At 35.9% G+C, this 26,175-nt stretch overlaps 1 protein-coding gene across 1 annotated transcript in view; it reads left to right on the forward strand.

Annotated features, from left to right (window-relative positions):
• DMD (dystrophin) overlaps window positions 1–26,175 on the forward strand; it is a 2,235,978-nt gene that overhangs the window by 381,516 nt on the left and 1,828,287 nt on the right. The window contains exons 3-4 of the mRNA XM_052663429.1: window positions 7,083–7,175; window positions 8,589–8,666. Coding sequence (XP_052519389.1) covers window positions 7,083–7,175; window positions 8,589–8,666 — 171 coding nt within the window. The remainder of the gene's footprint in view (window positions 1–7,082; window positions 7,176–8,588; window positions 8,667–26,175) is intronic.

Consider the following 26,175-nt stretch of genomic DNA (forward strand, 5'->3'; position numbering starts at 1 on the left):
GATCAGACAACAAACCATTGCTAATTCTTGGTTAAGCATACTTTATTTTTTATAATAGAACATTTACAGATAATGACTTGATTTCCATTAACTATTGTTGTGGCTGCTGTTGAAAGTTCTAATGTGCAATCTGGTTGGATCTCTTCTTGTGTACTTGATAGTATAACATACACGTTGGGTCCTAGCGATTATGTTTTATAATGAGTTACTGCCAAATAACATTTTATACCTGGAGAGAGTGTAAAACTATTATCTAACTTAGCTCTTGAGCACTTGTATAACTCCAAGGAATAACTTGATTTTTTAAAACATTATCTTTGTAGCTCAAATTTTAGTGATATTTCTGGTACATAGAAGTTTAAAAGGATCTGATGCTGAGGAATAATGAATAAGATATGTTAAGTTTCATCCATTAAAGCCCACTAAACATTTCAGTACTTTGATATCCCTATTAGAGGAGAGAGAGTGTTCCAGTCATACATTTGAGTCTTTAAAACAACATTACCAGAGATAGAAATAATATAGACAGTTTGAGGAGGACCACTGGGGCCTTCACTTATTTTCTGACATGGGCATCTTTGACAGTGATCCTATGGATCAAGGGAATCTTTTCCTCTTGTCTGGGGAATGTTGAATGTGTCTTTGGTTTATTCTTCTAGATCCTCTCTCTGCCTTTTTCTTCCCTGGGGGGCTGATTTCTGTGGATGATATCAGCAGACTTCCTTGTCCTCTTGCTTCCAGTTGGATTTAGCTCTTGGGAGCATTTACAGGAGATCAGAAGAAGGGAGGAAAGAGATATCAGGGCATTTATTTATCACAGGATAGCTGCATTCATCACCCAAATATCAGAGCTCCTGTCAGGTGACCCTCTCATTACTCTCTCTGTTCAGGAGCCAGTAACCAGTCTCTTTCTCTTCATTCCTATGTGTCTAGGAGTGATAATTACACTTATTTATTACCTGTTTGATTTCTTTCTATCCTGACCTCATCTTTGTAAATTGTCCCTTATTAACTCTCTTCAAGTTATCCAAGTCCTGCTAGGATCCTGGCACCCTCAAAGGAGAGTCCTACTTTATTTCCAGGTGATTCCATTTAACCAAAGAGGGGAAATATGAAATGTAATTAGGTTTTATAGAGCATTTCCTATGCCAGGAAATGTGTTGGATACCTTATACTTGTTCAGTTGCGTCCAACTCTTTGCAACCCCATGGGCTGCAGCATGCCAGGCTTTCCTGTCCTTCACTAGCTCCTGGAGTTTGCTCAAACTCATGTCCACTGAGTCTGTGATGCTATCCAACCATCTCATCCTCTGTCATCCCCTTCTCCTCCAGCCTTCAGCCTTTGCCAGCATCAGGGTCCTTTCCAGTGAGTTGTCTCTTCGCATCAAGTGGCCAAAGTATTGAAGCTTCAGCTTTAGTATCAGTCTTTCCAATGAGTATTCAGGGTTTGATCTCCTTGCTGTTCAAGGGACTCTTCAGAGTCTTCTCCAGCACTGCAGTTATACTTATTAACTCATTTAATCCCCATACTAATACTTTGAAGTTGACCACTTCTGTTACTTAGAGCAAAAGTTCTAAGCAGAATTTAGAAAATATGGATTATTAGGGTTAAACAATTTGGGATAAATTCATGATGCTATCGATTCATGAGACTATCTAAGTACACCTTAGAACAGAACTCTACCCCTAATGCATTTAAATCTTTACAGCATCATCACAAATTAGGTAGTAGTATATCCTTGTTTTACAGATGATAAAAGGTAAGACACAAAGAGATTGTTACATGCTCATATCACACACATGAAATATGGTAGAGCTGAGATTTGAACTATGGCATTCTGGATGTAGAGAGAATATTTTTACTCATTGTATTACAGCAGTATGCTTTGTAAAACATACTTCATCATTACGACTTCTTTCTTTCCAAATTCTCTCTGCTGAAAGCTTATGTCTTTCAATTATTGGTTTTCTAAAAGGAGACAACTAAACCAACATTATTCTTCTGTTTATAGGAGATTCCTTTCAAGGCTAAACTAATCTCTGGTATTAAAAGTTAGTGAGTACAGTTATCATCCTTGGAAGGGCTAGTATACTGAAGTGGGTGTGAGAAAGCTCTGAGGGTGCTGGTCATAGTCTTTTTCTCCATGGAGGTTATGATAATATAAATGTGTTCAGTTTGTGTAGATTCACTGAGCTAACACTTAAGATATGTGTACTTTCCTGTGTTTCTATTGTGCTCACATTGTGCTCAGTCACTCAGTCATGTCCGAGTTTTTGCGACCGCATAGACTGTAGCCTGCCAGACTCCTCTGTCCGTGGTATTTCCCAGGCAAGACACTAGAGTGGGTTGCCATTTCCTACTCCAGGGGATCTTCCCCACCCTGGCATTGAATCCGTGTCTCCTGCTTGGCAGGTGGATTCTTTACCACTGTGCCATCTGGGAAGCCTATATGTATATTATACCTCAATAAAATTATCTTATAAAATACTTTTTACAACTTACACTTACAATGGATTGCATTATTTTTTTATCAAGAACTGGTCAACAGGTTTTACCAATAAGTTTGGAACCAATTTTGCCATCCTTTTTGGTGTTCTCTTGCTCTTGATGTTTCTAATAGCTAAAGATTCAGAATCACAGAGAAGTATCTTGATTTTCTCAGCAACATAGATGTCCAGAAGCTGACCTTTCTATAACCAGAAGGCCATGTTAAATTATTCCTTGCCTCTTTACCTTTTATTGGAACATGCTGCTGAATTATCTGTATTTACTGGTTAAAAGACTGACACAGCTCTGAAGAGTCAGAAGCCATTGAAATAATTTTTAATTCATTTCTATCCCTTTCTCATTTTTTTACTTTGAATTTTTTTTACTGTGTTTATGCCACTTACCAATAAACCTGAGTTTTTTTAACATTGTCTGTACCTTGTTTATGTATAAATATATAAAAATTATATAAATACAGAAGTTCTGTCATTCTGACCATGATCTAGAAGGACTGCTATTTCATTTTATGGTCCTTTCATCATGATATTTGGGTTAGCAAGGAAGATGAAAATAAGTGAAGGTAGGAAATTTCTAAGTAATACCAAAATTTACTTTTTAAAGAAAATATTAATCATGAAAGCAATTGAAGATAGAGAGCCACAGGGTCATATGGCCCAAGGCACTTAATGTTTTATGTGTTTTATAAGATTATTTTCAGACACTTGAAAGCCATTAAACACAGGGGGGTTTTAAAGAAAACTACTGTTTGCATGATACGTGACTTGCAACAAAAAGACATGGCAGATGTCTCTCATAGAAGATGAAAAGGGAAGAAAACAACAGACTTAATTAAAAGTAACCAAAGGGAAAAATAAAACAGTAAAGTAAGGTAAAGAACTTGAAGGCCCCCCGTGCCATCCACATTTACTAGTATTAGTAACTGAATATGGAGGGGCATCTAAGAGAAAACGGAACACATTGTATGTGAGCTCTGTATTTTCTAGTAGATTCAATAGTTAACCATAATTGAATTTATTTCTCATATTTGGCCAAAGAAGAAGAAGCCAAGGAATAATAGACCAAAACAAAACAAAAACATCATCCTATATTTACTATGTGCCTAATGTTTGCCAAGTCTGTATAGCATACCTATACCGTAGCTCAAGACTCTGATATGGTATTATTTCAATCCCCATTTTACTATTGAATAGATTGTCCCTCAGAAAGACTGAGTCACTTGCCTCAGACAGTGAAGCTGGTAAATAGAAGACTTGGGTTCAAAAAAAATTAGCTATTACTGTCTCAGAAATGTGTGCAACTTTGCTACATCATACCTGTAATGCTATGGAATGAGGTATTGGATCTAGGAAAGAAGAGAAAACCATTCACGAGAAAAGACATGTTTTAGTTTCTTCAGGGTAGGCCTAGTCCAGGAGGAATAAGACTGAGCACCTGAAAATCCATGTAGTTACAGGCTAAATATTGTACATTTCTTTGAGCATCACTTTAATTAGACCATAGGAGGGGAAATTTCAATCAAAGTGCTTGAAATTACTTTTAAGTTCAACATGCATTAAGTGAAGAAGATAAAATCTGCACGAATCCTTAACATAAAACTGATGCTTTCATAAGAAATTTTGAACCTGCCGTCACTATATACTTTTCACTGCTAGGCTCCGAGATAAATACATTCAGTCTTATCTGCTCAAAGGATGCTTTAGTGGAACATTCTGAAAAGCACTCTATTAGAGATCATGGTGGCTATAACAAATATAAATTGGATTTCTATTGTCATAATTTAATATATCACTGATTGCATGAGTTTGAATGTTATATATATCAGGAACTATCTTTTTCTCTATCACCTCACTGCTTTCTAGGTGCCCCAATGAGATGTGCCTGGAGGCCTCTGATTAGCCTCCAGTCCTTCCCTCCCTTTCTGTTTTGTTTGATTCCAGTTTAAAATGGAAAATTATAAAATACCTGGTCCTTGTGTATAAGCTTGTATCAAAGCAAGATGCTGTTTGCCTTGTTGATCTTCATCTCAGCTCCTTGTCCAAAAGCATACTCTTTCTACTCCTTGTATTTTGGATGCTAGGTGATTCTTACAACTTTGGGGTTAATGTTTTATTCTTTGCCACAAGACTTAGGCCTTTCCAAGTCCCTGCCATTCTTCTTGAATGAACATTTTGCCACCCGCATCCTTCCTGGTTTGACATACTTTATTATCTATCAGTCTATCTATCTAGATATATACATTTTATTAAGAATAAGTATTTCTGTCAACTAACTATATTTAATTTTCTTCAAAACCTCACACATTTCACTGTGTAATATTGTTTTTATCAGTAAGTTTAGAAGTCACACACTTCTCAAAAGGAAAACTTCCTCCTAGAAAAAAAAAAAAAAGACCATTTTCAAGGTATTGTAGACCTTTAACCAATATGAAAATAAAATCTTAATATTCCCTACCACCACTGCCAAGTTACTCTGGATTATATATGAGATTCTTGACAGGTTCATTTTTTCATTTTCTTTGCTTATTAGTAGAGGGCTCCCCTTAATATTTCATGAAAATAGCATTGTTGTTTCAATATTTACCTGTACATTATGTATAGTAAAGTACTTTTTAAATGTTCTAGTAACTTAGTGTTTTGTGGTCTCTATTCCACTTGAATTTTATTTATATATAAATATTTATTTACATTAAATATATATATTTGTATATACATTTTGGTTGTGTTGGGTCTTAGTTCCAGCACATAGGATCTCTGTTGAAATATCCGGGCTGTGTTGCTATGGCTTGTGGGCTCAGTATTTCCTTCACATGGGCTTAGTTGTCCCATGGCATGAGATCTTAGTTCCCCAACCAAGACATTCACCAACCAAGGGTTCACCACGTCCCCTGCATTGGAAGGCAGATTCTTGACAACTGGACCATCAGGGAAGACCCTGCCCTGGAATTTTAAATCAGAACTATTTGAGTAGAATTTCAAAAGAATGACTTGTATTTATCTTTGTCAAAGCACATATGTGGCTCGATTTCCAAAGCTGAGTATGGAGGGACTGGTAGACTTTTTTCAGTGGTCAGTGTTCTCATTAAGTGACACACCTGGACACTGACAGGACTTGTCTTAGACATGGCTACCTGGCTGTAGGAGATCCTGAATCCTCTGTCTTCAATCTTAGAAGCTTCAGAGATGTATTTTGACTGGAAACCAGGGTTCTTCTTGAGCTGTGTGAAATCTGAAGTTTGTATGTGATTGAAGGAGTGGATAAAGAAAGGCCAATTACCCAAAGGCTAATGTTAGACCCATCATGTGACATTGTGAGGAAAGTATTTCCTGATCCTCAGACTATGGGAATTCCCATGGTTATGTGCTCTTGAGTTTCTTTTGCTGCTCCCCCATAGCATTACCTTTTAGAAATATTTGTTTTCCCTGCTCAACTCAAAGTTCCATGAAGACGGGGATCATATCCAACTGATTTACTAGTGTATGCTCTAGCACCTAGTCCAAGTTTATTGGTGCTCAATAAACATCTGTCATTGATAAATTAGGGCTTCCTTGATATCTTGGGTGATTGAAGAGTTATGAATGATTTCATATGAAGGGATTGGAGGCTTTAAACCAGAAAAAAATATTTGGGGACATAACAGAAGAAATAAAATCTTTGAAAGATAATCAGATGGAAGGAGGAAAAGGCCAAGGAAGCAGCCTAATAAAATAGAATGAACAAGAGCCCCAGGAATTAGACAGATCTGGGCCAAAAACTTGGTTTTATCGTCTTTTTGTTTTGCAACAAAGGGCCATATGTTCAACCTCTGTGTCATGAAGAGAATGAGTATACCAGTGCTAACCTCATAGAAATGTTATACTAATTATAAATCAATTCATTTAGTGGGATATTTCTTATGAATAGTTAGCTCTTATGAATAGTTACTCCAAAAATGTTAGATGTTATTAGTGGCTATTTTTTTTTCTGCAATATAATCCCCAAGTATAAAAGTAAGAAAAATATATGAAAAGCTTTCACCAACTCATCTCACTTAATTTAAATCATATTGTTTTAAAAGTTGAGCCATCCAATATGTGACTAGATCATTCTGAGGCAGCATGCAAAATGTATATGCAGAGATTTATGGGTGAAGGATGGTGAACCCTCAGTGATTACATATTAAGTTTCCAAGCATGCTAAATGGTTAAATTTTAGGTACCCACCCAAGGCAAATTATTTGTAGTCTTTCTTGGTGTGTTTACTTCTCCCCAAACAGTGCCCAACTGCCTGATAATTTAAACACTTTTTTCTTTCCTTCATAAAATCAGCATTCGAAAAGATGAGTTAATTAGATCCATTAGACTATAAGTCTCCAACTCTTGTTATTGAGAAAAATATTTAATAGGTTTGGCTGAATAATGATTTATTGGTTTTTGTTTTTTACTTGGAAGTTCTCTTTCCATCCATCACCATTGGCAGATTAAGCATTAGACTCATTAAATATTCTTCAACATAGCTTTAAATTTTAAAAGACATAATCATAAAAAATGGATACCTGGAAGCATGCTTTATTTAATTGGGTATATTTCTTATTTCAGTTCGGGAAGCAGCACATAGAAAACCTCTTCAGTGACCTACAGGATGGGAGACGCCTCCTAGACCTTCTTGAAGGCCTGACAGGGCAAAAACTGGTATGTGACTTAAAATATTTATAAGAGCTTCACATTAACCTCAGAAAAATTTCAGACCAGAAACAAACTCATCATAGTTTTATGAGATCTAGTAAACTTTGTTAATTTACTAATTACTGATTTAGGTAGCAATATAGGACCTATTTCTGAATAAAACAACCTTGCAATATTATTTTTACTTTGGCATGTTCTATCATATGCAGAACAAGAAGGTTAAATTTGCAGTAATAGATATTATTCTCTACTTTTATTTGGTATCTTTGTTATTGAATTTATTTTAATAAGGCTTTTATACCTAATGTCCTTTAAATTTTAACTGTTTTAAGTCTTTTTTCTTTTCATCTTCCAGTTTTATTAAAATATAATTGACATATAACACTGTACATGTTTAAAGTGTACAGCATAATAATTTGACTTACATACTTACATCATGAAATGATTATCACGAGCTTAATGAATGTCCATCATGTCATACAGACAAACTTAAAGAAATAGGAAAATTCTATTTTTCCCTTTCCTTGTGATAAGAACTCTTAGGATATAAGAATACTTAACATGAAATATGGAAAATGGGGAGTTGCTGTTCAATAGATGTAGAGTTTCAATCATTCAAGATGAATAAATTCCAGAGACCCACTGTACAATATTGTGCCTATAGTTAATGCTATTGTATTGTGCAGTTAAAATTGTTTTAGGAGGGTAGATCTCATTTTAGGAGTAAATACTGCAGGCATCACCATGGCAGACTTTCTAAACCTCCACAACTGAATAAGTTAATTCATATATTGTAGTACAATATATTACACATATATTTTATATATATATAATATATTGCATATTACATAATTGTAATGCACTATAAAAATGTTAGTTTAAAAATTATAGGGCAAGGTAAGACTTTGGGGATTGAGAATAAGGTTTAAAGAACTGAAGATGATTGAGGTTTTGAGCTTCAGTGACTAAGACAATTAAGGTAATATTGACAGAAATAATTTCCTTTAAGCCTATTTGGCATTACAGAATTTTGCTAGGCTCAAATCTCTTTTAAACTTTCCTAAAAATTGTGGGAATTAACTCATTTATATTCCTAGCAAATGTCTTTATGCATGCTGATGTTTCTCATGGTGGTCATTCAACTGGACTGTAGAATGAAGGAGAGATTACCAAAATTGCTTTTGCAAAAGAAAAAAAAAAATCTTATCAGTTTTCTTGAGGAGTGGTTGATTCACGCTAAGAGACTCCTATGACAAGGGCAATTAACCCAAAGCACTTAAATTCATTATATTAATGCCTCACAGCCTGTGATCATTTAAACGATTCCAACTGAAAAGTGAAATGTAGAAATTGTTTCATTTCTGGTAGATTGTCCTTCTCTCCTCCTGGGCAGTCAACATATTTTCATTTTGTTTTCAGCCAAAAGAAAAAGGATCCACAAGAGTTCATGCCCTGAACAATGTTAACAAGGCACTGCAGGTCTTGCAGAAAAATAATGTAAGTGGAGCCCTGGACAGAGTCTGAATACCATGAGAGCATGCTTAATGTTTGAGTGATGACTTTGGTCCCAAATACAGAGAAAGCATTTCAGGTTCTCTTGAAATTCAAAGCAATTAATAAGGGCATGTGTTCAAGTTCACGTGCATCTGCTTGTGGCTAATGTGATACAGAAAGTAAATGCATGCAGCCATAGGGAGCAGGGAAAGTTATGAACCAGTGGCCTGGTAGGCCACTTTGTCTTGTTTTTAGATTTTACATGATGAGGTTATATTTAGTGGACAGATAAAGTCCTGTTGTGAACTTATCTCCTTACAGCAGTGTTTCTGTGCAGCAAATGGCTTTTACTCAGCAATTCTTATTTTTTGTGAATAAAGTGTGTTCACACATGATGATGATTAAGTTTGTTTGAATTAAGCCAGTGTTTCTTAGATGGCATATCCAAGTATGAAAGTTACACAGAAAAAAAATCAGCATTTCACCTTGTTGTAAGAGTTGCAAATTTATTTTCTATTCCTGTATCTGATTTGATTTAACTAGGAGAAAATAGATGTGTGGTATTAGAAAAAAAATCAACAATCATATCTAAATAAGTGTGTAGATGAAAGGACTCCTTGTCTCCTCAGAATGACTTTGAGATTCCTCCCCTCTCTCATGACGTTGGAGGCAGCCCTCCTTTCTTATTAAATTCCCACAATCTTTCTAATTGACCGATATATTTACCAGGCATTTTTGGTAGCTTCCTAATTATATTATGTCTCTCTTTCAAGGATAAATCAAATAATTGATCACATACTCTTAAAATAACCATACTGAAAGATTAGTAATGTACACTCCCCCAAATATTGCTTAGCTCATCTGGCAGGGAGAGGACGTCTCTCTGGAAATGGAATTGAGGGCAGTGTAGCAATTGGTCCATTTTTATGAAAGGTTATATTTAACCTATGAAAGTTATTTTACAGAAACATTGTATACTTTTTATTATTTTCCTGCAGTGATTAACTATTTTCAAATTTTCTTCAGGAAAATAAGATCATCTATGGAATGTTTTCCTTTGTATGAGTCCTAATGTTGTTGAGTTGCTAAGTCATGTCCAACTCTTTTGCAACCCCACGGACTGTAGCCCATCAGGCTCCTCTGTCCGTGGGATTTCCCAGACAAGAATGCTGGAGTGGATTCCTCCATTTCCTTCCCCAGGGGATCTTCCCCACCCAGGGATCGAACCTGCATTCCCTGCATTGGCAGGCACATTCTTTACCATCTGAGCCATAGTTGATTTCCAATGTTGTGTTAAATTCAGTTGTATAGCAGTATGATTCAGTTATAAATATATATATATTTTCCATATTCTTATCCATTATGATTTATCACAGGATATTGAATATAATTTCCTGTGCTATCCCAGCAAGTGGGATCTTGTTATTTATCCATTCCGTTTACAATAGTTTGCCTCTGCTAATATCAAACTCCCAATCCTTCCCTCTCCTACCCCTCCTCCTGTTGGCAACTACAAGTCTGCTCTCTATGTCTGTGAGTCTGTTTCAGTTTCATAGATATGTTCAGGAGTCATATTTTAGATTCCACATGTAAATGATATCCTATGGTGTTTGTCTCTCTTTTTCTGACTTTGCTTAGTATGATAATCTCTAGGTCCACCCATGTTGCTGCAAATGGCATCATTTCATCCTCTAGAACATTTTGAAAGATTGTTATAAAGTAAGAAAATGTTTTAACAATATTGGGAACTTAAAATGTCTTTTTTAAGTATCAATCCCTTGTATTCTATTACAAAGTACGAAACATGTATATTACCATATGTAAAATAGATGACCAGTGCAAGTTTGATGCATGAAGCAGGGCACTCAAAGCTGGTTCAGTTCAGTTCAGTCACTCAGTCATGTCCGACTCTTTGTGACCCCATGGACTATAGTATGCCAGGCCTTCCTGTCTATTGCCGACTCTCAGAGTTTACACAAACTCATATCCATTGAGTCAGTGATGCCATCCAGCCATCTCATCCTCTGTCATCCCCTTCTCCTCCTGCCTTCAATCTTTCCCAGCATCAGGGTCTTTTCAAATGAGTCAGTTCTTCACATCAGGTGGCCAAAGTATTGGAATTTCAGCTTTAGCATCAGTCCTTCCAATGAATATTCAGCAATGATTTCCTTTAGGAGGGATTGGTTAGATCTCTTTGCATTCCAAGAGACTCTCAAGAGTCTTCTCCAACACCACAGTTCAAAAGCATCAATTCTTGGGTGCTCAGCTTTCTTTATAGTCCAACTCTCACATCCATAGATGACTACAGGAAAAACCATAGCTTTGACTAGATGGACCTTTGTTGGCAAAGTAATGTCTCTACTTTTTAATATGCTGTCTAGTTTGGTCATAACTTTTCTTCCAAGGAACAGGTGTCTTTCAATTTCATGGCTGCAGTCACCATCTGCAGTGATCCTGGACCCCCCCAAATTAAAGTCTGTCACTGTTTCCACTGTTTCCCCATCTATTTGCCATGAAGTGATGGGACCAGATACCATGATCTTAGTTTTCTGAATGTTGAGTTTTCAGCCAACTTTTTCACTCTCCTCTTTCACTTTCACCAAGAGGCTCTTTAGTTCTTCACTTTCTGCCATAAGGGTGGTGTCATCTGCATATCTCTGAGGACAACCCAGAAGGACGGGGTGGGCAGGGAGGTGGGAGAGGGGTTCGTATGGTGGGACACAAGTACACCCATGGCTGGTTCATATTGATATATGGCAAAAACTAACCACAATATTATAAAATAATTAGCCTCCAATTAAAATAAATAAATTCATTTTAAAAAAGAGCAAGAAAAAAAAAAGAGCAAGGAAAACAGCAGAAAATTCAAAGAATTATTAGATTTAATCTAGCTGAAGAAATTGATCTCTTCCTAGTAAAAGAATGTCACATTAAAACATAAGCTGTTGGATCTCCTCTAAAGTAGTGGATTAATGTAGCCATAGAGTTTTGTTTTTCACATAGTGATTATATATTATAGGTCTGGTGGGATTCTATACATATTATAATTATTAAGTTCATAATTTTCAATACAGGACCAGAAGAAATTCTGGCAATAAAATAGAAAAACCATAAAATAAAATCTCTGTTACTTTGGGAATAACCAAATATTTCTTAGATGTGAAACCCAAGGCATGATTCAAAAACAGAAAAAAGTCAACTTGAACTTCAGCAAAAGTGTGAGTTGTTCTTATATTCTGGATATGAGTCCTTTGGATTAAAATTCTAAATCACTCTATGTTTTGATAAAGAGCAGTCCTTCATTTTAACATGGTTCATTTTTATAAATTTCTACTTTATAATTGTGTATCCTATTTATGAAACATTTCCCTACCAAAAGACATGATGATATTACCTTTTGTTGTTATCCATATGAGCTTTATTTTACCATCTGGATTTGGATATGTATTTCACCTGGAAATCATTATTGTGTATGGTAAGGGGAATGGGTTAAAATACAGGGTTTTTTTTTTTTTCACTTAGAATCTAAATGACAATATCATTCATTAAAAAGAATGTTGCTTGCCTATTGTTCTCCAGTACTAAGTATATAAAAATTTTTTCATTCACATGTAATTTCGTTTCTGGGCTTAAAATCACTTCTGTTGTTCTATTTGTCTATGCATCATGAATACCATGCCATGTGCAATACTGTAGTTTTTTAAAAATTATTCTTTAACAGATTTATTGAAATATCATTTACAAAAATTATATAGATTTAAATTGTACATCTTGATTATTTTTAGGACCTTACTTAATCCTGCTGCCTCCAATACCTATTAATGCATAGTTGACAAATAAAATTTGCATATATTTAAGGTATACAAAGTGAAAATTATTGGATCTTGAGTTTATAGAATTCTATATTCAAAGTATACAGTGAATTATATAGATAGGTAATAATAATCTCAGTCACTCAGTCATGTCCAGTTCTTTGCAATCCCACTGTGGCCCACTAGACTTCTCTGCCCATTGATTTTCCAGGCGAGAATATTGGAGTGGGTTGCCATTTTTTACTCCAGAATTCTTCAGTTTTATAATGTACCTTATTCATCTGGTGAACTGAATTTTACCACTGTTTTTCTTGTTCAGTATTTTCTTAGCTATATTGTCCCTTTGTATTTCTGGGTTCATTTTACAATCCTCTTTTTTAATTTCCACAGGAACTTTCTTTTGAATATGATCAATATTGAGTTAAGTCTAGATCAGCTTGAAAAGGACTGACACCTTTACATTGTTGAGTATATTAGATATACCTATGATTCTTTAAATTTTAGAGAATGAAAAACAAATCCAATGGGGAAAAAATGGGCAATAAACTTGAACAGGAACTTCACAAAAGAGGATGTTCAGAAATTCAAAAATAATATGAAAAGTTTTTTAACCTCAGGAATAATTGGGGAAATTAAAATTTCAATGAGATCTTGATACACACTCACAAAAATGGTTGAAATTAGATTCATAATTCTGAGTGTATATAAGGGTTTGGAATAAATTAAACTCTCACAACTAACTGGTAAAAACATAATTCAGACAGCCATTGAAAATAGTTTGGCATTATATACTAAATGGGATGAAAATGTGTAATTCTTATGACACAACATTTAATTCCTTAGCATATAGGAGAGCTACATTTCTATCTTTGCCAAAAAATTTACATACATATAATATTTTTATATATAAAAAGTATTCATAACAGCTTCACTTGTAATAGCCAAAATTAGAATGAAAATGAAGAAATGATAGTGACACACAGTGGTGGAGTTTCATTGCTAAGCTGCATTCGACTCTTGTAACCCCATAGGCTGTAGCCCACCATGCTCCTCTGTTCATGCGATTTCCCAGGCAAAAATACTAGAGTGGATTGCCATTTCCTTCTGCAGGGGATCTTCTCAACCCAGGGATTGAACCTTAGTCTCCTGCATTACAGGTGGTCTCCTGCTTTGGCAGGCAGCTACTTTACCACTGTGCTATCTGGGAAGCCAGACACATAGTATGAAAGATGAGTCAATTTCCTGAAAGCGATTTGAGCAAAATAAGTGAGACACAAAATATAACTGTAATATACTGTAATACATTTTAAATTAAAAAAAAACAAGCAGAATGTTTCATGAGTTTAAGAGTCAAAAGAGTGTTTAGATTTTAGAATGCAGGGTGGAATCATCAGAAGTGTTGAAGATATCCCATGTTTTGACCAGGTGGTTATTAAACAGTTGCATTTGCTTTGAGAAAATTAATCAAGGTGTACACTTAAATATATTTTATGTATGTATGCTATCCATTTTTTTTAAGTGTAAAAAGAGGAATGTAGGAAAGGAAAGTAAATCTGACCTTGAAACCTCCCAAAGTCTAAATTATGGCCATATTTATCAATCTGACTATATATCCTATATCTTATCATGAAATTGTTTAATAAAATATGATAAGTGAATATATAAAATTAGAATAGGATTAATGCAATATATAGATCTTTTCTAAGAAGCCTATATTTCTTACTGAAAACAGAAAATCTTGAAATAAATGAATTTAAAAAAATAGAAAATCTTGAGAAAATTCCAATGTTTTATCAGGGGAAGACCCCCAAATGAAGATTAAGTTGGACAAGGAGTCCTTCAATAGCAAATTTCCACAAAGCTCCCATTTGAGTCAAGGCCCTAGTGGGGTATGGTACATAGTTGAGGTCTCTGTATTAAAGGACAGAATCTCAAGTAAAACATTTTCCAGTGTAAATGAAAACCTAGAGTGAAATAAACTTTACCTGAGTTAGCCCCAGACGAAAAGACACAGAAGATAAATGCTTAAAAGTAAATGTATTATCATTTTATATTTCCCATTATTTTGTAATAAAATAAGGTACAAAAGAAATGCAAAATATTCCAAGAGACTCATTTTTTAGCCTCTGATTATTACCTTAAAATATAAACAGTTAAATCGAAGAGAATGTTCAAGTGTACAACTGTTCTCCTAAAACTGGCCTTGAATAGTCTATAGCAGATGACTAAATGATTCTTGGGTGGGATGTAAATAAATCAGCATATTAAGTAAAGTGGTAGATAGAACTATTTCAAATTTTATTTTAAAAATCACAAATTCTCAAATTGGGAGGTATTGATTGGAGGTTTTGAGTAGTCGTATCTTCAACAAAATAAAGTTAGTATATTTACATTCAATACATTATTTATTGAGTGTCTACTGAATGTCAGGTTCCAAATAGTAGGAACACTACATTCAGTGATCCGAACAAACAGTATCCTTTATGCCATGGAGTTTAGAGTCATATACCAGAGGACATTAAATATGTGTGTGTGTGTGTGTGTGTGTGTGTGTGTGTGTAATGTATGTAATGATAAGTAAGTGAGTGAAGAAGAGAGAAACAGAATAGTATGTTTGAGAAGACTTTTGGTTAGATTGTCTTATGGGTAGAGATTGGAAGGAAGTGGGGGAGTGAGCCAGGGATTATCTGTAGGGTATGGTGCAGACAGTGGAGTAAAAAGACCTAGAGGAGAAGAAGCATTTGGAAATAGGACTTAATGGGTATAGAAGGCTGAGTGTGGAAAACAATACAGTAAGAAGAAGATCAGAGAGGTAGCAGAATGGGGCTGGGAAGAGGCAAAAATGGGGAGCCATGGTTAGGGTTTGAATTTAGTTCTAAATGAGATGACAGTAACTAAGCATAGAAAGGCTATTATAAATTATGTAGGTAATAAAGCAAGTTATTTTAAAAGTCATAGATAGGAATATTAATAAAGAAAAACTTACAAGTATTAAAAAATCATTTTTAGCCAAGGAAGTTAAAAATCAATAATTAAAATATAATACAACTTACTGGATGATAGAAATACTGCTAAAACCATAAAGAATAAAGGTAGAAATACATTTTTATCCAGTGCCTTTAATTCACCATTGTCAGATTACAGCACAATTAGCAGCAAAGAAAAAAATTGAGAATACAAATAACATAAAAAACTCTAAATTTAATAGTGTTTTCTACCTATTGGCACTTCCTGGCATCGATGATTCTGTAAAATGTGTGAATTATGTATACTTCTCTCCCATAAAGTTGGATTTTCAAGGAAAACAATAGTTTATAATTTAATTTAAATGAACCAAATCAAAATCTGAGCTTTCAGACAAGCATTGAGAAAATTCTAACTTTGTCATTACTAGGAATAATCTTCCCTATCCCTAGGCAATGACCAGACATCAGTAGACCTATGTGGTGCCTTTTATAGGGAGGCAGAAAAGCCTCTCAGTTTTAGTCTATTGAATTACCCACTGATAGAGTCACCATCCAAGTGTATCATTAATAGTCTTGGATTGAATCAGCCTATGCTAAGACAAAGTTGAAGAGATTGTAATAAAAATGATATATACAGAAATTTGGGCAGGATTAAAGGAACCAACAATGAATGGTGAAGTACCCAGAACCTAGCCTCAGTTACTAGTCTTTATTACCCCTAAACTCAAAGAGACAAAAGGATAGAGCCTTAAACCAATGAAAGCTCAAACCTCAGGAGCGGGCCCATTGGATAGCAAGTGCAACTATAGATACCTTAAGAATGCAGTTACTCTCAAATCATGGCCTGCTGAAGGAGCTGGGAGAATTGATACCTTGGGTTCTCTAGTGTTCTGCCAGTTTTACTCATCGGTTGAACCTAGCCAGAAGCCAGAGAGTAGGAAATCCTGGATGATAGACTCATCCCATACCGGGTGCATGCGTGCATTCTAAGTCACTTCAGTCATGTCTGACTCTTTGTGACCCCATAGACTGTAGCCCACCAGTGGGTCATCTCCCAAAAAAAGACAAAATATGAAAAATGTGGGAGGGGGAGCAAACAGAGAAAACCTAGCTCTCCAGAGAGCTGTTTTTTTTCCTTTTTTTAAAATTTTTCTGATCAAAAGAAGACTTGAGAATTCCTATTAATGATGTCGAGAGCCCTAATGTTGGCGAGGGCCCAGCCTTGCTGTTTATAGCAGGAAGCCATTCACTTGTGAGACCATACTACCTCCTCCATTTGCTGACAGGGAGTGGAGGTGGTTTCTGGTTAGTTTTGGAGCCAGCTGACATTACGTACTTTTCCATGCTTCTGGGAAACACTAGAGTCAGAAAAAGAAGACAGACTGAGTTATCTATAACTTCTGCTCTGCTCTGAAAAGTACTATAGGTATAGGAGAAGATATATTAAAAATGTCCCTGGCATATGTACAAATAAAACAGATAATATATTAGAATGTAGTGAAAATGCCATTAAACATATAAAAAGAAGAACTTTTAAAGTGAATAATCTTTGATAATAATAATGAAGTAGAAATTAATAATCCTTTAAAAACACAATTTGATTAATCTAAAATGTATAAGAAATCAAGAATACAAATCCAATTTTGTATAGGAAAAAATCATTCCATGAGAAAATCCATGAGAAATAGCCTTGGTTCTACCCAGAGGTTCAATTTTTGTCTTTGCTTTTATCTAAAAAATAAAATAAAATTAATTAATTAAGTTTTCAACCATTTATGTTACAAAAAATGATCTAAGGAAAGTAAGAAATAAAATATAAATGAAGAAATAAAAGGGTTAGAAAGAAGAAACACAAGGTAAATCTTAGTTCTTTGTAATAAAATCATGATAGATTAATCTCTTCTAAATTTGATCAGAAAAAGAGAAATAAAGCAAACATATGCAATTTAAACACAGAAAATATTAAAAATAAGTAAAAGAGACATAGAAATCAAAAACTCAATCTACACAGAACTATATAATGATTATATTAATCCAAACAATTAGATTGGATTATGTTCTATTTACAAGCATAAATTTATAAGAATTAACATAATGGAATATAGAGTACCTTCATCAGCCACCAAAGGAACCTAAAAAAATCATAAAATCAAACAAACCTTTTACAAAGACTTCTGAATCCAGTGAAACCAGTGCTAAGTTCATTCAAAGCTTTAAGGAATTGATGATTGCTAATAGAAAATCTTAAGGGGGCCTACTAATTCTACAAATCTGTTTACAAACCTAAGTTTTCAAATCACCTGAAAAAATTACCCTTCCCTTGCTTCTTTTCTTTTTTTTTTTTTGTTTACTTTTTATTTTATTGTGGTATAGCCAATTAACAATGTTGTGATAGTTTCAGGTGAACAGGGAAGGAACTCAGCCATACATATACCTGTATCCCTTCTTCCCCAAACTCCCCTCCCATCCAGGCTGTCACATAACATTGAGCAGAATTCCCTGTGCTATACAGGAGGACCTTGTTGGTTATCCATTTTAAATATAGCAGTGTATGTATGTCCATCTCACATTCCCTAACTATCTGTTCCCCCCATCCTTCTCCTCAATAACCATAAATTTGGTCTCTAAGTCTATGAGTCTCTTTCTGTTTTGTTAGTAAGTTCATTTGTATCATTTCCTTTTAGATTCCACCTATAGGGGATGTTACTTTGTCTGACTTACTTCACTTAGTATGATAATCTCTACGTCCATCCATTTTGCTGCAAATGACATGACTTCATTCTTTTAATGGCTGAGTAAGATTCCACTGCAGGGCTTCCCTGGTGGCTCAGTGGTAAAAATTCCACCTTCAATGCAGGAGAAAAAAATTTGATCCCCTGGGTCAGGAAGATCTTCCAGAGAAGGAAATGGCAACCCACTCCAGCATCCTTGCCTGGAAAATCCCATTGCCAGAGGAGCCTGGCAGGCTACAGTCCTTGGGGTCACAGAAGAGTTGGGCACGACTTGGTGGCTAAAACAGCAACAACAATATTCCATTGTATGTATGTACTACATCTTCTTTATCCATTCCTCTGTTGATAGACATTTAGGTTGCCTCCTTTGTTTTTAAAGGGATATTAGAAACTTCCTTTTGAAAAGAAACTTGTGGTAGTTTCAGGATCTTAGGTCAAGTTCATTTTGTCTCATCCATTCCCCCTCCTCCCCTTAACTTCTCCCATCCTCCCTCCCTTTCCTCTTCCAATCTGGCCTATTTCTCTGCCATAAATGACTGGTTTCAGTATATTCCTTAGTTCTAAATGAGCAGCTCAACCTGACCCTGTGCTTCTGTTTCATTTCTTTTCTCTGTCTTGACTTCTAATTACTATCCTCACTCAAATGTCACTCACAACTTAGCTTTGTAGAGTTCAGATACCACATTAATGTTCTGCTTTGTATTCTTCTTGGTGTGGCTGTTTTAGCATGAACTTATCCCTGCTATCAATAATTTATTTGTGAAAACCACTTATTGAGAAGGAAGTACTTCTAAGTGCAGTGATGCCTTTATCACACTATTTGCTGAGAGCAAAGCTCTTTTGTAATAAAGTTGGCTGTGGTATAAAAAAGCAAACAAAAGGGAATACAAAATCCTGTGAAGCAGAGGATGAGTCTACCAAATGGTTATGGTTGTCTACACATGAGATCAAGATAAAAATGTATCCACAGCTTCCATTTATTTAATTTTAACTTGTTGAAGGTAGATAGAGCAAATCTCAGATAATACGGAAACATCTCTCCTACTGCCATTCTGTCATTCCTTTATCCTTCTCTGCTCTTGTTGGGTGGATAGCCCCCTTCCCCAGACACGTTGATTCAGTTCTGTGGGTCTTTAACCCCATCTTCTCTCAGACGTAAAGAAGTATTTAATGCGCCATGTAAACTTGTTTATCAATAGAATTTCTCCCCTTAAATGTAATCAAGTTCCAGCTAGTGAGTTTCCTCTAATAAATATCTTCACTTTTAATCTTTTTATGTAAAGTTGAATAATGATTTTTTGTTTGTTTTGTTTTTTTTGTGTGTTTTTTTGCTGGTAAAATAATTTTGCCATTAAAAATCTGGTAGAGAGGTTTAGGACTTCCCAGGTGGTTCAGTTGTAAAGAATCCACCTACAATGCAAGACATATGGGTTCAATACTTGGGCTGAGAAGATCCCTCGGAGAAGGAAATGACAACCCGCTCCAGTATTCTTGCCTGGAGAATCCTATGGACAGAGGAGCCTGGTGGGCTACAGTCTATGGGGTTGCAAAGAGTTGGATATGACTTAGTGACTAAACAACAACAGCAACAATAAGGGAGATTTAACTGACCTTGGTGTTTTAAACTGTTCTCCAGATGCATTATGATACCTGTATTCCATTCATTGGCTAATTCCAGTTTGTTTCCTCTTCTTCTATCCCAAGATTTCTATGTGTGTACTTTATGAATCCCAATGGCTTTTTGAAGTCATAGAATGCACTCTATTATTACTTTAGAGAATCTGACAAAAAAAATAGAGTTACAGTACACCCTGGGCATATACTGGGACTTTACTGACTTAATATGATTTAATATTAGCTGACACAGTTGTAGATCTCATAATTATGTTCACTACTTTCATCAGTTGTCTACGACAAAGTGGCACAGTTTTACCAAGTGATTTCAAATATGCAATGTGAGATAGAACAAAAAAAATAAGGTCATTATTGTACATTATTAAACCACAAATCCAAAATGAGTACTTAAAAAGCCTAGGGTAAAATTTCAACTGTCAACTATGTTCAAATATTCAATTAATCACATCGTTGAAAATTGTCACTTAACTAGACTGAATGGTTGTCAAATGTCACTGATCTAAAAAATGAGTGTTCACTCTTTCTGGCACATGATCTTAGATAAAGAGGATTCTAAAGTATTGTTTAAAAGTAGTATTTTGTGTGTCTTCTGAGTATTCAGAAACTTAAATAGCCATATAATATATATATGTTCAGGTACATCAGAACATAATATCTTTGACCAAATATAAACTACTTCCATTTATTACTCATAAAATCCAGTGTTCAGATATAAATTTCAAATCTTTACATTAATTTCTGTTAGATACATCTTATTTCTTATATTAAAATTTCAGTGCACACGGTAGGCCTATTAGACATTTGCACTATATATATATTCATTCCAAGGATCCAGAAGTATAACCATTAACCCTGTCATTCATTAGCTATAGGGTCTTTGTCAAGTGATTTCATGACTTTGGTACCAGTTTGTCATTTATGATATGTACTAATAAATATAATTCTACACTTATTTCAAAATATTCTTCTCTGGGACATAAAAATCGCACAAGCATATCTTATAATCTTTAAATCCATATTCTGATGCTATATGAAGTTATCCTCTTAAACTGAATCTAGCTGTCCCTGAAAATAACTTCATAAGGTTAATTGTTTACATTCCCCCACCCTCATACATTTCTTGCATCAAGAGAAAATAGTATATTCCTTACATATCAACTTAAAATCGAGGTAATAATCTACTTTGATTTGTACACATGGAGATCTTTTGTGATAATAGTACTATGGCTACAAATTATATTAATTTAAACATTTTTCTCATTATAATAAATATTACCATAGGTCTTAAAATTTTTTGCTGTAGCTATTGCCAGTTGGTTTTTTCTTGAAATCAGTATACATAGCTCAAAACTAGAAAGCTCTGACTACATAGGGTCATTAAAGTGGCATTCTGTATTGCCAGGTATAAGATAAATAAGTATTTATAAAAATTCAAGTCAAATAATATTATATTGAAAGTATATATGTCTTTTTATTATTCTACATTATGAAATTATTTTTGAGGACAGTTTTATACATGCCATCATCTCAAATGATGTCCTCTGGTATATAATATTCCATCTGAAAAATTTTCCTTAGTTTAGTTTTAATAGCTACTTTGACAAAAGTTAAGGTCTATATCTTATATGCAGTAAGACTATCTGCATGGAATTACACTCTAAATAAAAGAAAAACAAAAACAATATTATCTCACTGAGACCTCTAAACATTTCCATTTTACAGATAGGGCAGGCCCAGAGGCACCATGGCTATCAAGAGGCAGGGGATATTAACAAGTGGGGGGTTTAGTGGGCATGGGAGGCTTCAACAGTACATGAACCATGAACTTCCAGATATTAAAGCAGGATTTAGAAAAGGCAGAGGAATCAGAGACAAATTGCCAACATCTACTGGATCATCGAAAAAGCAAGAGAGTTCCAGAAAAAGATCTACTCCTGCTTTGTTGACTATGCCAAAGCCTTTGACTGTGTGGATCACAATAAACTGTGGAAAATTCTGAAAGAGATGGGAATACCAGACCACCTAACCTGCCTCTTGAGAAATCTGTATGCAGGATGGGAAGCAACAATTAGAACTGGACATGGAACAATAGACTGGTTCCAAATAGGGAAAGGAGTAAGTCAAGGCTGTATATTGTCACCCTGCTTATTTAATGTATATGCAGAGTACATCATGAGAATTGCTGGGCTGGATGAAGCACAAGGTGGAATCAAGATTGCCGGAAGAAATGTCAATAACCTCAGATATGCAGATGACACCACACTAATGGCAGAAAGTAAAGAACTAAAGAGCCTCTTAATGAAACTGAAAGAGGAAAGTGAAAAAGTTGGCTTAAAACTCAACATTCAGAAAACTAAGATGATGGCATCTGGTCCCATCACTTCATGAAAAATAGATGGGGAAACAGTGGAAACAGTGAAAGACTTTATTTGGGGGGGGCTCCAAAATCACTGTAGATGGTGACTGCAGCCATGAAATTAAAAGACGCTTGCTCCTTGGAAGAAAAGTTTTGACCAATCTAGACAGCATATTACAAAGAAGAGACATTACTTTGCCAACAAAGGACCATCTAGTCAAAGCTATGGTTTTTGCAGTAGTCATGTATGGATGTGAAAGTTGAACTATAAAGAAAGCTGAGCGCTGAAGAATTGGTGCTTTTGAACTGTGGTGCTGGAGAAGACTCTTGAGAGTCCCTTGGACTGCAAGGAGATCCAACTAGTCCATCCTAAAGGAGATCAGTCCTAAGTGTTCACTGGAAGGACTGATGCTGAAGCTGAACTCCAATACTTTGGCCGCCTGATGCAAAGAATTGACTCATTTGTAAAGACACTGAAGCTGGGAAAGACTGAAAGCAGGAGGAGAAGGGGACGACGGAGGATGAGATGGCTGGATGGCATCACCTACTCCATGGACATGAGTTTGAGCAAGCTCCAGGAGTTGGTGATGGACAGGGCGGCCTGGCGTGGTGCAGCCAATGGGGTTGCAGAGTCGGACATGACTGAGCGACTGAACTGAACTGAACTGAATGAGGCTCATGACAAATTGGCCACACCCACTGAACTTGTCTTGGGCTGGAAATCCTGCACCTAGAGAGCCATTCCTCTAAAATTCTTAAGACTTTGGGGCTCAGAATTCTCTCTACAATGGCCATTAATTAAGGATCTGTTGACCAGAATGTTTTATCAACTGAGTACTTTGCGTGTGTGTGTGTGTTTGTGTGTAGAAGAATATTAACAACAAATTTTTAAAGTAGAGCAGTTTTACTTCGGTCATGCAAACACTTGCAATCCGTAAAGAAGGATTTAGTTTTTAAATTTTATTTATTTTTAATTGAAGGATGATTGCTTTGCAATATTTTGTTAGTTTCTGCCTTACACCAACATGATAGCTGTGAAAAGAAGAGAAGCAAAAAGCAAAGGAGAAAAGGAAAGATACAAGCATCTGAATGCAGAGTTCCAACGAATAGCAAGAAGAGTTAAGAAAGCCTTCTTCAGCGATCAATGCAAAGAAATAGAGGAAAATAACAGAATGAGAAAAACTAGAGATCTCTTCAAGAAAATTGGAGATACCAAGGGAATATTTCATACAAAGATGGGCTCGATAAAGGACAGAAATGGTATGGACCTAACAGAAGCAGAACATATTAAGAAGAGGTGGCAAGAATACACGGAAGAACTGTACAAAAAAGATCTTCATGACCTGGATAATCACGATGGTGTGATCACTCATCTAGAGCCAGATATCCTGGAATGTGAAGTCAAGTGGGCCTTAGAAAGCATCACTATGAACAAAGCTAGTGGAAGTGATGGCATTCCAGTTGAGCTATTTCAAATCCTGAAAGATGATGCCGTGAAAGTGCTACACTCAATATGCCAACAAATTTGGAAAACTCAGCAGTGGCCACAGGACTGGAAAAGGTCAGTTTTCATTCCAATCCCAAAGAAAGGCAATGCCAAAGAATGCTCAAACGACCACACAATTGCACTCATCTCACATGCTAGTAAAGTAATGCTCAAAATTCTCCAAGCCAGGCTTCAGCAATACGTGAACCGTGAACTCCCTGATGTTCAAGCTGGTTTTAGAAAAGGCAGAGGAACCAGAGATCACATTGCCAACATCCGCTGGATCATGGAAAAAAGCAAGAGAGTTCCAGAAAAACATCTATTTCTGCTTTATTGACTAGGCCAAAGCCTTTGACTGTGTGAATCACAATAAACTGTAGAAAATTCTGAAAGAGATGGGAATACCAGACCACCTGACCTGCCTCTTAAGAAATCTGTATGCAGGTCAGGAAGCAACAGTTAGAACTGGACATGGAACAGACTGGTTCCAAATAGGAAAAGGAGTATGTCAAGGCTGTATATTGTCACCCTGCTTATTTAACTTCTATGCAGAGTACATCATGAGAAACGCTGGACTGGAAGAAACACAAGCTGGAATCAAGATTGCTGGGAGAAATATCAATAACCTCAGATATGCAGATGACACCACCCTTATGGCAGAAAGTGAAGAGGAACTAAAAAGCCTCTTGATGAAAGTGAAAGGGGAGAGTGAAAAAGTTGGCTTAAAGCTCAACATTCAGAAAATGAACATCATGGCATGCGGTCCCATCACTTCATGGGAAATCGACAGGGAAACAGTGAAAACTGTGTCAGACTTTATTTTTTTTGGCTCCAAAATCACTGCAGATGGTGATTGCAGTCATGAAATTAAAAGACGCTTGCTCTTTGGAAGAAAAGTTATGAGCAACCTAGATAGCATATTCAAAAGCAGAGACATTACTTTGCCGACTAAGGTCCGTCTAGTCAAGGCTATGGTTTTTCCAGTGGTCATGTATGGATGTGAGAGTTGGACTGTGAAGAAGGCTGAGCGCTGAAGAATTGATGCTTTTGAACTGTGGTGTTGGAGAAGACTCTTGAGAGTCCCTTGGACTGCAAGGAGATCCAACCAGTCCATTCTGAAGGAGATCAGCTGTGGGTGTTCTTTGGAAGGAATGATGCTAAAGCTGAAACTGCAGTACTTTGGCCACCTCATGTGAAGAGCTGACTCATTGGAAAAGACTCTGATGCTGGGAGGGATTGGGGGCAGGAGGAGAAGGGGATGACAGAGGATGAGATGGCTGGATGGCATCACTGACTCGATGGATGTGAGTCTGAGTGAACTCCAGGATTTGTGATGGACAGGGAGGCCTGGCGTGCTGCAATTCATGGGGTCGCAAAGCCTCGGACATGACTGAGCGATTGAACTACACCAACGTGATCCAGCCATAGATGTATATATATTCCCTCCCTTTTGAACCTCCTTTCCACCGCCTACCTCATAAAGAAAAAAAGACTACCTGCATTAAAATTTTTATTGTGCTATATTCATTTTAATTTTCTCTAACTACTTTATTGTTTACGTTTTCTTAACATTATGAGAGTTTAAAAATTAGCCTCTTGAAGTCTTTTGTGTCAAAGAGGCAATGTAAAAACAAACAAAAACACGGTTCTGTTAAGAGTTACCTTGAGATTTATGATTATCATAAACAGATCCAAAATAGAAATTTTTAATTCATTTCACTAGTCTTTAAGGAGTTTTATCAAACAGTCAATTTTTTAGTCTATCTTTGTTCTCAACACTTAATATGTGGCATATGGTGGATTGGAAAGAAGGACTCTTGCTGAAGCTAGAGCTCCAATACTTTGGCCACCTGATGCAACGAGCTGACTCATTGGAAAAGATCCTGATGCTGGGAAAGACTGAGGGGCAGGAGGAGAAGGGGACAACAGAAGAGGAGATGTTTCGATGGCATCACCAACTCAATGGACATGTGTTTGAGCAAACTCCAGGAGATAGTGAAGGACAGGGGAGCCTGGTGTGTTACAGTCCATGGAGTTACAGAGTTGGACATGACTTAGTGACTGAATAATAACAACAATATGGTGGATGGTTAAAAATATTTAGTGAATGACTAATGGAAAAGAGTGAAAGCAAAAGGAGAAGTGTGGTGGCAGAGGATGAGATGGTTAGATAGCAACACCAACTTAATGGGCATTAATTTGAGGAAACGCTGGGAGATAATGAAGGACAAACATTCCATGAGGTCACAAAGATTTGGACATAGCGACTGAACAACAACAACAAGAATATGTAAAACTTAGACTTTGAAGTTAGGGGTAGTATCTTTATAGTCAGTTCACAGAACTAAGTCTTACAATGTAACATGGTTTTGAAAGGTATTTTCCAATGCAAATCTCTATATTTGTTTAAAATAAAAAACAACCTTTGGAATGTGGAGATATGATGGGGAAGAAAAAATCCTGCCAGGTGAGAGCCAAGACCACAATGGCCAATGCAACCCACTCTTTATGTTGTATATATTGAA

This window comes from Budorcas taxicolor, chromosome X (assembly GCF_023091745.1).
Source record: "Budorcas taxicolor isolate Tak-1 chromosome X, Takin1.1, whole genome shotgun sequence".
Lineage (NCBI taxonomy): Eukaryota > Metazoa > Chordata > Mammalia > Artiodactyla > Bovidae > Budorcas > Budorcas taxicolor.